At 31.2% G+C, this 14,299-nt stretch overlaps 1 protein-coding gene across 1 annotated transcript; it reads right to left on the bottom strand.

Annotated features, from left to right (window-relative positions):
• Positions 1 to 9,021: 9,021 nt before the first annotated feature.
• LOC139519561 (uncharacterized) lies at positions 9,022 to 14,292 on the bottom strand. The gene is made up of 6 exons (XM_071311732.1): positions 14,254 to 14,292; positions 13,581 to 13,650; positions 12,705 to 13,159; positions 11,454 to 11,513; positions 11,009 to 11,227; positions 9,022 to 9,859 (listed from the first exon to the last, which is right to left on the bottom strand). Exons 3-6 carry the CDS (start codon positions 13,150 to 13,152, stop codon positions 9,678 to 9,680), a joined length of 909 nt encoding a protein of 302 aa, XP_071167833.1. The 5' UTR covers positions 13,153 to 13,159; positions 13,581 to 13,650; positions 14,254 to 14,292; the 3' UTR covers positions 9,022 to 9,677.
• Between the last annotated feature and the right edge of the window lie 7 nt (positions 14,293 to 14,299).

The following is a 14,299-nucleotide window of genomic DNA, read 5'->3' as shown; positions in this document are numbered from 1 at the left end:
ATTATAAGTTTCATACATTATTTATCTGTATGTAGCTGCTTGAAATGACTGGAGGCTATTTTTTGATCGCTTAAGACACATAAAGGGACTATATCTCAATACAAAATGTATGTTTTTTTCCTATAAAAACTTTTTGTGATTGTTTGTTTTTAGTAGCAAGTAAACTTTTTGTTTATGTCAGGCATTGTTATACACCTGCTTAATGATGCGAGGAAATGATTTAAGTATGTCTATTCGTTGCATTTTGTATCTGCAACAATTACTCCTAAACTTCAGAAGAACATAAACTAACTTTTCATCAATATTCAGTACTGGTGGAACTTTGCAACATGAAGTAAATGAAAACTAGAAGTTAAACATGTCAAAAACAAAAGGAGAGGAGATAAAAATGTGTGACCACTGTTCACAATTTTTTTTACATTTTTTCGTATTTATATGGAATCTCATGCGACTGTCTTACATGAAAGGTTTAGCTAGCTATAAAACTAGGTTTAATCCACCATTTTCTGCATAAGAAAATGTCTGTACAAATTCAGGAATATGATAGTTGTTATCCATTCGTTTGATGTGAGCCTTTGATGTTGTCATTTGATTAGAGACTTTCCTTTTTGAATTCCCTTGAGGTTTAGTATTTTTGTGATTTTACATTTTCTTCATTTATTCGTTATTGTTCTCTGAATAAGCATAAACATTTTTCAACAGAGCATTTAGCAAACAATACTCATATTCATGCTATAAGAATAAAAGTGTCATTTGTTCCAGATTTTTATATAACTTAATATGATTTATGGTTTTGATATGAACTCTTATTGTCAGCCCTTGTTCTAACCATAATCCTAATGGGTTTCTATTGTATGTTACTACGACTTCCCTTTTTTAGTTTATTGATTTGGTTTCAACCCATTTGAAATCGAGTGTTGTTTCATTAAACCAAAAAAATATTAGATTTTTTTTTTTTATTTTGAGCAGCGAGTATAAACCAATAAATGATGATCAAATAAGGCAGTTTTAAATGCACTTTTCAGTTAATTTGTTATATCTTTTAAGAAATTATTAGAAGGTATTTTTTATCAATTTTTCAGGTGTTTCTATTTTTGCTTGCTGACCATTTCTGCGTACCGTTTAAATATTTTAAATATGAAGTGCCATAACTCAAAAGATATTAAAGAATAAGTTAACTCATATTGACCAGAGTTCATTCTTATTCGTCTTCTTATTTATCAAAACATCATGAAACAGCATTTTGAGCGACCTATAGCGTCATTTTTAGGCAATATTGAACCCTTATCCTTGCCAGTAAATATTGTTATTGTACATTTAAATGTTGTTCAATATATATTACCTTCCCACTTAGCGCATAAGTTTCCCATTCAATTAGTTCACTTAATTTTTATTCAAAATGTTTATAGCTTATTCTTTGAAATTGTTGATTCTTACATAAACTGTTTCGTGTGTCTTTTGTCCCCTTGACCATTATTTGATGAGGCTGATATTTACATGAAATGAACATGCCAGCAATAAGATAAGATTACATTTACATGATTTGGTACTTACAAATATCAATATCTACAAAAGAGTTATATTTGTTTTCTTTGAAATTGATTATTTGTACTGTAATCTGCTAAAACCTAGTACAATTTTTTATGGTGGTCAAATAAATAATTATTCAAGTTCTCACTGCAATTGTGTCAATTAATCTATTAATGGTTGTTTGGTTTCGTGGAAATTATACGGTCATTTATATTGACTTATCATATACAACAGTTGTAAACATATCAAACGAACGAATCAAAGATCCATGTACACCCAATTTAAACAACTATAATGGTAAGTGAAACCAGAGACATATAAATAATACAATTATATGTCGGTAGTGGAACACAAAATAAAACCACCTATTTGTATATTGATTACGAAAGTAGTCTGATGGATACCGTTACAAAACACAACCATCACTACCCGATTAAAGGTCTTCTTTCCAGTACAGGAAGTATCAATACATTTTATTAATCATTCATTTGCATCAGACATTGTATATATTTTATGGTGTAGCTGTGTAAGACGTATATGCGACAATGGCTTCTTGTACTTCAGAAAACAGAGAAAGAAAAAGTGTTTTGATTATTGGGTCATGTCTACTCTGACAACAAAACAATCCAAGACCTGTTCCTCTGCTTTTGTGAAAAGAAATATAAACAATGACTCTTTCAACGGTCATTAAAGTCGAAAAGACAGTCTTCTTGTTTTCAAGGAACTAGTTCGGTCAATGCTCTTTTAATCCCCATTCGTTTATTTGTTCTCTCTGTGAACAGCATTTCAATTGCCCTTGTGTAACAAAAATGTATAGACATATAAGCTACTAATTTTAATATAAATGATATAATTCCTTAGTGACATTTAATTGAAGTGGCAATTTTGGTACAAACAAATATTTCTATAATGTTTGATCGACATCTCAAAGCAAAGACCTCAATAGGAAATTAAATACAACGTTCTCTTTAGAGAAAAGGTTTGGATTTTATATATTTCAGTTTATCATCGGTAATTGGTATATAAATCGTTTGAAAATATATCTGCTAAAGTCTTTAAATCTGGTACTGCATAACATATCATTCTATGTCGTTACGTGATTTGAACTAATTATCTATCAAACGAAAAGTATCAATTTGACAGTTTATTTACCGAAATAGCAATGTTTCAAGTGTAAAGTACAAACTACTTGAGCGATTGACAAGATTTTATTTTGCAAACGACAGCTCTATAATCATCCGATGAAATGATGTTGAATCGAGCGTGGTAAATGGAGTGTATATATGATAAGTTTGTTAACAGCAAATACCACTGTAGCATCTACGATTGAATTCAAAGAGACTAATGTATTTGCTGTTGAAAGATAAGGATAGCTTTTATAAAAAATAAACCTACTTAAACTGAACTTATAAAATGCTTTCGGAACAGAAGTTCCAAATAGCATATTCAGTCATAAACGAGACATTATACTAAATGTTACATCCACACTCCCTTTGAGAGAGAAAGAATATATAAAAATATAATTTTTCGTTTATTGTGTTTATCTTCTTCGTCCGTTCTTTTTTTTTTAACCATAGTATGAGGGTTGCGACCTCGGATCTTCATATAAGCATTCCATAATATTTTAAGGTCATTTTTTTTTCTATTCTCAAGTTATGCTTACCATTATTTTATTTTCTTCACATTTCAACATCCTATTGTTCTTTATTTTTTATGTTTTGGTCCAATTTTTCACTTTTTCGTAAATTCCCTCCAGACTCTTAAAGTGTTCAATGTAGTTAACCCTCGCATTTACACAAAATAACTTGCTTTCGTAGGTAAAGGTAATATCTTTGGCTAGCTTCAACCTTGTTTGCTAGATGAGCCGTGAAATTATTTTTATGCAAGATATACTATATACCCTCGTTTTGGAGTAGTCTTAGACTTGCTACATGTCCCTTCCTAATTATGTTTTTGTTTCGATTTTGCCCCTTTAATAATTTTACTACTATAACTAAGATATTACCATTATATCAGTAAACATAAAAATTAGTAAGAAAGAAATAATAGAAAGGGAATTGTAGCAAGTCTAGAGTAGTCTAGTCTTACAGACAAATATATTGGTTATCTTTCGGACTAGATTGAAGGAGGATACCAGACCTTATCTTATAATGATTGCATGGTTCAGGTAGCAAGCAAGCTTACCAAATATATTACCTGTACCTACACACTCAAGTCATTTTGTTGTAAAGACTTTATGCATTATTTGTATCTAAATATGATCGAAAATACAAAATTTTTACATTTTTTCTCCGTAGTATTTTTAGCTCACTTTAGACTGTTTTGAAAACATTTATCTGGAGATACACTAAATAACGACAACAGTAAAAGTGCATTTGATACATTCGGTTTTTGATACCTAAAACCGAAATGCCAACACAGTTTTTCTAATAAGAGTGGTTTCCAGCAGACATAGAAGCTAAATTTAATATTGTTTCTAGACGTGACACTTGATCAATCAACCAGATTGAAAAGTCTATCCAGCTTTAATCCACAGGCTTTTATTCTATAATGTATTTCACAAAAAAATATCAATCGAGGTTTTTTCGTTTGTCACGTATGTCACTTTGAAGGTTTAAAGGATTTGATTGAACATATGAAATTCAGACAATAATATGTTAAGAGAACCAAAATTGTATGTTACTAGTCAAACAAACCTAACAGTAGATTTATAAATTGTACATTCACGCTGTCGATGGCTGTAAATTATTCATGGAAGTCAACATTTTAGAAACTAATTGAAACAGTTAAATTGATACGAATGTCAACGCTGTAGTGAGTCTTTAAGTTTATCAAAAGGAAAACAATTATTTAAAATTAAGTCTTTTTTATAACAATGTTAACATAAGGGCAAACTTTAAAATAGATAACAGTGAAAACAAGGTTATTTTTGTCGTTCTATGTTGTGTCATGTGTACTATTATTTGTCTGTTTGTCTTTTTCATTTTTAGCCATGGCGTTGTCAGTTTATTTTCGATCTATGAGTTTGACTGTCCCCCTGGTATCGTTTGTCCCTCTTCTACAATCATTCACAATACAATGATAAGAAATAGTTCTTTTTAGGAATAACGAAATTAATTAACCTAGATATAATCAGCTTTCGCAAAATACAAAAATAAATCAATACATTTTGCTATTTATCCATAGTATTTAGCTACGTATATACTATGAATAACTTTTAACGACGGAGGATATTCTTCCATGCTATTGCACTTTTTTCAAGAACATTTGATGTCTTTTGTTTCATTCCTACATGTATATTTATCTTGGTGTAAATCATACTTATCCTACCTATACTACATTCTGTTATATGTTGACTGCTGTATTTTTGACATGTTTACCTATTATATTTGTTTGTTTTGTTCACGCATCGTTTTCAATATAATGGAATTTGATGCAACTGTCATACAAGTGAGAGGTGAAGCTAGCAATAAAACCAAGTTCAGGAATATGTCAGTTGCTATCCATTCGTTTGATGTGTTTGATCTTTTGATTTTACCTTTTGATTAGGGATTTTTCGTTTTGAATTTTCCTCGGAGTTCAGTATTTTTATGATTTAATTTTATATCTGTGTTGATCCATTGCGTTGTTTGCCTAAATATTTAAAGACATAGTGATAAAAATTAATGCTACTTAACGCATACCATTCTAGTCAGAAGGTCTATGATTTTCTTAAGTGGCGAGTCCTAGTAACTCATTCGCGTGATATAGGTCAGATATATTAATGCAGACAAAAACCTTTCTCATACTTGCAAAATTGAGATATCTGTGTACATAAGGCAGCATCAGAAAAATGACACTACCCTTGTTTTCGATCATGACAGATGATGTAAGATTAAACCAGACAATAAAATAGAGAATGGAAATGGGGAATGTGTCAAAGAGACAACAACCCGACCGTAAAACACGTTTTGATTGTCATAGCTAAAGATTTATGCCAATGTTTTAGTTTCTATGGAATCAGTTGTAATCCTTGTGTTTTAATAATGAATTAAGGATACAGTAAGGATTATGAAATGGTTCTAAAAGTTTCCATGTTGCCATACTCGTGTCAGATATGTATGTATTTGACGTTTGTGAGGATATAATATAGAGAGTTTTTATTAGGTTTTGAATTTCTAAATGTTTTGACTTCACTGAAGATACATTTTAATAATTTTTTTAATGGGCCTTTGGTTCAGCACAATTGGTACCGCTAATTTCATAAACATTGTTTTAATACATAGTAAATGGGAAATATATGGTCACATTGTTCAAACACGTAATGTTTGACCGGACTTCAGTGCAGACTATGCTTTTAATAAAGTTTAAAAAATGTTCAGTGTATGGAGATTATGCATACCACTTTCGTGTAATCATTCTCCTTGCAACAACTCTATTGTGGATCCCTTGCGATAGTTCAACTGTGGAAATTACTATCCCTAACAAGTATACTTTTAATTTAAGTCAAATTGCTCATCCGGTTTTAGGTCAGACAATTTTCAAAAATCTACGTGAATATATTTAGTAGTTTTTTTTTGTCGTTTCTTTATCGCATAGTGAATTTTCGATGGCAGTTCTCCGTAACTGCAAGCGTAGATATAACAACCACTCTCCAGCTTGTTAAACCTGCATGAATATTTGACGTTGTTCAGAAGCATTGTTTGTCACATATTGTACAAAGAGATCTATAAATAGAATCCCTTTGGGTCATAAGAAGGGTTGGTTGGATTCACTATTGAATCCTAATTAAATATTTTTTACTAACTAAAATAATTGTTGCATGATTCAGCAATATAAACCTATTAACATTAACCGTACTTGTATATAACGAATAATGCTCGCTAGAAAAATATTGGCTTCTCACGTTAAAATGTGCACGACATGACATTTTATGATTAAATTCGCATTACGCACATGGATGAATGGGTCACTTTTGCAAATAAAATACCACGCTCGAGTGTTTTGTACTGACTTTTACATTTCCTATTGAGTTGTGTGGGGTGAATATGTGTTTGCATGAGATTATTAGATTGGACTAATATTGCTTAATAAGCATGTATGTTTTAATGTAGATTACACTATGCCGTAATGCGTTTTAGAGTATAATCGACAATTTATACAGTATTTCCAACACGAGTTGCAATTTACATTTCCAGAGGCGGATTAGGGGGCATTCCACCCCATCCCCCCCCCCCCCCGCCTTTGTGGGAAAATGTTGTTGATAATATAGGAAATCCCTAATCAGAAACATGACTGGAGCGAAGCTCCTGTTAAATGTATGCAGACAGGGAGCCACCTCTTATGAAATGTTTAGGGCCAGCCTCTGATGTATTATACGTCAAAATGAATACACAGAGGCACGATTTAAACTAAATGTCCTCTAACTGCATACATTTATTATGTTGAATTTGTTGATCGCATCTATTCCATTGAACTAGAAATAAAGTATAGAACAGATTAGATTTAGTCTGCTTCACTGATTAACTTACAACTAGAAATTGAATATGGAGGTCGGCTTAGAACTAACCTTTACGACAAAATGTAAAATCATAAAAATACTGAACTCCGAGGAAAATTCAGAACGGAAAGTCCCTAATCAAATGGCAAAATCAAATGATAAAACACATCAAACGAATGGACAACAACTGTCATATTCCTGATTTGGTACAGGCATTTTTATGGAGATTAATTTTAAATTTTCCCATTGTTATCTTTCCATTCCTCAGTAGAAACATTCACCAAGAGCCTGTTTATGAAGTTTATATTTTCCAAGTTTGTACGATATCCATGGCCTCGATCACCAACAATGAATTTATTGCACTAATAGTTTCAAGTGGTAACAGTTAAAGTCACGATTTGTTTTGCCGTTTTAAATATCATCACAATGAACACTTAACCCAGATTTGTTTCAAACCTGAAAACAATCATTTGCAAGCACAAGCTGTTTTTATGTATGTAAACTCTTGCTTTAGAGCTATTTTATTATTTCTTCCAAGAGGTTACTACTTTGAATGCATAAACCAGACACGTTCCAATCAAGGACTTGTCAGGAAGATTTAGTGATACAAAAATCCAATGTACATTGTAATTAGCAGAATGGAATTCAAATTTGGTCTAGTACTTTTAGGGTTACCTTAAACATATATGGTAAGCTATAAGTATAATCTGCTACTGTAAAAGAACATGCTGGTGTTTCATACAAGATGATGAATGGTTCATTGTTAACCCTGTATTTATTCAAACAATTGGCAGTCAACATCTAAAAATCTACAAAGGAACTTGGAATCATTGAGCTTGTCGAAGACACTGGCAAGACAATCTTCATTTTCAATTTCAAGTAGGAGATTTAGATATAAAGATGACATTCATGCCCCGGGTTTTTTTTTTAATGGAATACAGACGAAACAGTCTTCCTTCCGTAAACATCTATGCGCAAACTCTGATTTTCCTTTGCATTCGCTCAGTGGCCAATATTTCAAAAGTAGATGAAGTTCTTGACATTTTCCAATATGAACCAATGTGTAGGTATTTTAAAAAAGAAAAGAATTGGTATAAGTTGAAACGTTAAAAGTAATATTTAAAGATCATTAAGTTGGTTTCACTTCTAAGACATAACGTCACTTGCCAATACCGCCTATTGTTCCTATAAATTTTGGTATTTCCTCATCATATATTATCCATTTACTATCTTATGAGTGTTTTAAAGAGGGGGAATGTTCACGACGTGTTGTAAAATACAACATGATAATAAATGTTTGCTCAGTTTCTGACACTTAAGTTATCATAAAGAATTGAAAACATTAGGAACTAAGTTTAAATTATTTACAACTGACATTTTCCAGTGCGTCGAAAGATAACTTCGTGTAACAAAACCTGTCCAATGATGTTTTATAGTTTGTGGATATATGTTTATATAGTACGTCTAGTGTTAAACCACAACTTCCTTTCATAGCACCCCAAAGTTATAGACTGTATTCAAAGGTTAACATATTATGATGGACTATTAAAAGGAAGGTAAGTTTCGATTGTCCGTTTCAGTGTTTTTATTTCCTCTCCGTCTTTTGTTAGTAATTATTATAAATCAAGATACATCATATACATACACCTTCATCTTAGAAAAATGAACATGGGCGTAACATAATCATTGTCGGAATCTTGAAAATGAAGGGGAAATAATAAAAAAAACTGTCATCGGTGGATCAGTACAGAGATTGTTGTACTTTATTGATGAAACTTTAACGTTTTGGACATCATATTCAAAACAGCAATGGATATAGAGAAACTTAATTAAACTTAATAATCAAATTGAATTAATTCCATTGGTCGTTGATAACTTGATTGCTGCTTTTGATTGGCTGGGAAGCTTTATTATATTTCGTTGACGTCAATTTAGCAAATTTTGACAAATAAGCAAATCAGGCTAGTAAGAAGTCAAATACTTAAAAACAATATGAAGTAAATACTAAATTATAGTATTATGTACAACTTTTTTTTAATATAAATCTTAAAACAATGTTAACATAATATAATGACTATAAGGAGCTGTTTGGTATACTTCATTGAGGGAACTCACCTCAAGACATTTTAAGGACTATCATTGACAGGTAATTTTTGTTTGCAATATATACATTAAGTCAATACAATACGCACCGAATATAAAATAATGTACTGCCAGTACATAAATTTAACTAACTCTTTCAACGAAAATAAAACTCTCAAATGACTATTAAAAACACAATCATTGCCAAGATTCCTCATTAGTATAGACACATCAATACAATATATTTCGTAAACCCCATTCAGACCCTCATGAACATGTGGCGGGCTATTTTTTTTTTTTTTTTTTTTTTTTTTAGGTCCAATGTTATCTCGAATCTAAAAAAAAGTTTGATGTTAACATCGACAAGGTATCCGGTTGAATTTCTTTTATGGTTGAAGGTGAATTTATTTTTAACATATCCTATGATTTTCGTGAGCACAATACGTGTTTCTGAAATAACCCAGTACATAAGATGCGTTCGAAACTTTAACAAATGCAAAGTTCCAATGACTTCCAATTGTCGATGTATTATATTGATATTTAGGATCGTTATACGTTGAACGCGAGATAACTCTGTACATAAAGTTCACACAATATTTCCTCTTTCATCTATGAAATCTGTATCCACATTTGGCTTTACGGCTTTATAAACAAGTAATGCTATCAATAATCCAATAATGCATAGTGCTATGATTATGTAGTAAAATAAAATTTCAAATATGGTTATTTCACAAAAGGCCATTTCTCCGTAAAATACTGCGCCTGCACCTGCAAAATAAGTGAAAGTTGGAAACATTTTCCTATAATTATGAAAATTGATTATTACATGAATAATAACTGTAAGAAGTCTGAAGCCCTGGTGACAAAATATTTGGCAGATTAAGAATACTTTGTTTATTTCAGATTTCATTGGGCCTAAAAATTAGCCTTATGTATTTTGTGACTGAAATATGTATTCTTCCACTGTGACATTTAATCATACGTTTTTTGATTGAGTTAAGTCTGCCAATTGATATTTTATATGTTTTTCTTTGTTGTGATGTTATGCTATTGTTTCAGAAAAAGGGAGAAGGTTTGGATCCATTAAAACGTTTAATCCCGCTGCAAATGTTTGCACCTGTCCTAAGTCAGGAATCTGATGTACAGTAGTTGTCGTTTGTTTATGTAATATATACGTGTTTCTCGTTTCTCGTTTTGTTTATATAGATTAGACCGTTGGTTTTCCAGTTTGAATGGTTTTACACTAGTAATTTTGGGGCCCTTTATAGCTTGTTGTTCGGTGTGAGCTAAGGCTCCGTGTTGAAGGCCGTACTTTAACCTATAATGGTTTACTTTTTAAATTTTTATTTGTATGGAGAGTTGTCTCATTGGCACTCACACCACATCTTCCTATATCTACTTAGTGTGCAAATAGGATAGAACATGACTTTTTACCCCATATAACATATTATCGGACGGGGTTTTATTACTAAACGTTAGGTTATCTCCTGTTTTGTTTTTTAGCCATCTTGTCTTTGCTCTATAGTAAATGCATGTTGATTAAGCGAAGCATTGCATTTGATAACATTACCTAAAAACTAAAATAAAAACGTTGCACAGTGAGATACTGGGACAGTTAATTCCAAATATAACGAGAAAAGTTCGAGCCCTACATGTAATTAATTTAACCCGTTATAATATCGTTTTAGGACATCAGCAGATGTGTAACAAATAATTCATCAATTCTGTTTATTTTTTTATGGGATAGCGTAACATTTTTCAATAGTTGTTGACTTTTTATTTTGCTTTCATTTTCCTACTTGTCATTATTTTGTATTTTGTGTTTTTACTGTAAACTGCCAGTTTTTACAAGATTTTTAATATTTAATAATTTGTTCAGGTTATTTTCCTTAATTGATATAGGTATAATAAACTTACCTAAAAAGACAGCACAAATGTAAAGATAATTAAGACCACTGTCTATAATGCTAGATTCGGATAAAAACAATAAGGCTTTCGGTCGTTTCATTTTTGTTTGGATAACAATAACAATCTGTAGGAGGTATGATAAAGACTTCAACATGCCGTCTCCACCAATCAAAACCAGAGCTACTGGTACCAGAGGCTTTGTGATACAATTCCCAGAATACTTAATCCCTAAAATACATGACAATTAACATAAATCATACAAAATTACATAATTTTCGAAAAGGTTACTCATCAATTGACAACAGAGATTCCGAATGTATTTTGTTTTTTAACAAAGAATAAATTATTATACACGTATTTTTAACATGTGTACACATCGGAATTGAAGTTTATTTAGTATTTCTCATTTATAATCTAACTGAAATCAGAAACATTTAATAAGATTAACACTTACCTAGTGCAAACATCATTGTGTGAATAGTAAGTGAAAACAACGCTGGTGCTACCAGAAATCCTGAAACAAATAAGAAAATTTATGATTACAGTGTACAATATTACTTCTTTTGTTTAATAATTTAATCATTAAAACTTTTAAAAGTGAAAATAGAAAATGAAAATGAAATACGACACCGACTTGCTTTTAGACTATTAGACTATAAGACTATAAGACAATTATTGTGTTGTTGTATTGTTGGTTTTTGTTTTCCTTGTCACTTTAAGAAGTTTCAATATTTCGGTTACAATAATTATTAGTCTATCAACACTGAGGTTGTGAGGTCGAACCACGCTCGTGACAGGTGCAGACGACTCCACCCGTAATAGACGAAGATTATTGGTTTTCCTTTGCTATGTCGTTGGGTTTTTGTTTGTTATACCAATTAGATTCGGAATCTAACTTTGGTCTCTGTGTAAGTGCTCTACAGTAATAAATTTTAAAAAAATACGGAGATGAGGCATGAGACAAGTATACCTCAAATTCAAAACGAAGTGGAAAAAAGCAATTACAGGCAACCATACGGTCTTCAACAAGAATATAAGAACAAAGTACCGGTATATAAATCAGTTGAAAAGGGCTAAAGTTAACAAATAGATACAGAGCAGAAATGTTATACATAAACTCAGAAAGGACGAGACAGAGAATTTATACATCCCTCTCTACAAAAAAGACACAAAGTACAGATCTTAAATTACTCTCAGTTACTGGCAGCTAGTTCAATCCCAATAACTACTTATATACAAATAAATCATGTATCTAACTATAGATGGTGCTAAAAGTTGAAAAACATCAACAATTATAAAAGAAAACTCCGAAAAGAAATATTCTGAATTCTATTACTATATAAATTGGAAAAAAATATGATTTATGATGGATTTTTTAGTTACGTTGTTTTACTACATGTAACAATAATTATATAATGTTATTTTGACTTAGAATAAATTATACTCGTATTTGAACGTTAGTGTTCAAAGTAAAGGAAGCATTCAAAATGAGATATAGGGTAAATACATGTACATGTACGTGTATCTAGATATTAAGATTTTGAATAATACACCTTTGATAAACAAACGCCTCGTCAAGCGTATTTAGAATTGAAAATCGATATTTTTGTCACATTTTAGTCTGGGAATAGAACTAAATACAACTCGTAAAATGTTGCATTCATATAAAAGAAACAGGACAGACAGATAAAAGGGAAATACATACCTGGCCCTATTTTCCCTACTGTGACCCACGCTATTGCTTTTCTTGATGAATCTAAAGCCCTGGATATTCTTGATTTACGTTTCTTTTCATTTGTTTCGTTTTCTTCCCGACTGTCATCTTCTTTTGGTTGATGTTTTATTTCTTCCGCAAGTATTTTGTCATCTTTTGTAGCAGCTAAGGACAAAGTTGGAGGTCTGTTAGAATGTCTATGGTCTGTTGATTTACTAGTTGATGGAACTTGTTCATCTTTAACTAATCTTTGCGATTGATTCTCAGATTCTGGAGTTCGTGGTTTTTCTTGTGTTGCATCTGCATCTGTACTGTACGTTTGATTTGTATATGAATCTGATGGTTCATTGCTATCGCTTTTTATGTTCTCTGACAAGTCTTGCTTTTTGGTGTCTACGGTTGAAGCAGCTTCTACACTTTCTGTGTCGTTTTGTGACATTTCTTCTCTTGAAAACACATATATAATACAAAAGTTTTGTTTAAATTGATATAATCATCTTTGCATGTAAGTATTATTATTTTACTTGTTTAGAAAAGGTTTAAACTGAAACCATTTGGAGATCGCGGGACATCCAGCTTGTTTGTCTTTGGAACACAAATATCAGTATTCTAATATGTGGAAATTTTTATACAAAGACCAAATACACAAATTTCCGCTAACAAAGCTTCAATTTCCAGCCGTCTGTATAATGCAAGACATGTCAATAACATTGTGTTACATTACTTGTATTTGGGTGACTATTACGTTGTATATGAAATATCGAAATATGCAACATGGTTTTTTTCTGAATTATTTCTAAATTACAAGTGATGTAAATTAAATATTGAAAGCATATATATGAACTAAAAGTAAATTTATGTACTTACTTGTCACTCACATAAAATATGTACTACAATCTCTTCCTGTTTACTGTGTAACGGAAACAACGTTAATTTTCTGAAATATTGTTATCACATTTACATACCAATTATAAACGATAAGTACAAAATTGTGTATTATATTCAAATAAGAGTATATTACGTTCAGTTGTATATAGTTGACATTATCTACAGCATTAAACTTGATAAACCAGGCGATTTATTAATTATGCAGTATATTTTAATGGCTGTTGGGGGAAAATGTCACACTGTTGAATTTGAGATTTACATTGCATATGAAATGCAAGATCATGGATCGATAGCTAAATCCAGTGTAAAATGTATCATTTCTATTTACATTAACATTATTGTTCGGCCATCGGTAAATGTTAAAAAAATATTTTAAAAATATCAATAGAAGTCTACCTAAATAATGCACATACTATTTTAGTGTAATTTTTTACCACATTGACCTAATACTATTAATTAATATTCTAGAGCATACACCATTTGGTTACACTATACCAGGTATTCTTACTCCTTAAAAGTTCCTTAACACATTTTGTGTCATGTAGTTTTTACGTTCATATACAAATGTACACGAGTTTATAGTAGGTGGAATGGAGAGACAGGCATCAAAGAGAAGGGCGGGAAAGATACAGAAGAAAGTCATAATCCTTACCTGTGAGCTCAATTCCTAATCTTGATTTCATAAAGAAAACATTTCT

This window comes from Mytilus edulis, chromosome 4, assembly GCF_963676685.1.
Source record: "Mytilus edulis chromosome 4, xbMytEdul2.2, whole genome shotgun sequence".
Lineage (NCBI taxonomy): Eukaryota > Metazoa > Mollusca > Bivalvia > Mytilida > Mytilidae > Mytilus > Mytilus edulis.
The sequence above is the reverse complement of the archived record's forward strand: the minus strand, read 5'-3'. Positions and strand labels throughout refer to the sequence as shown.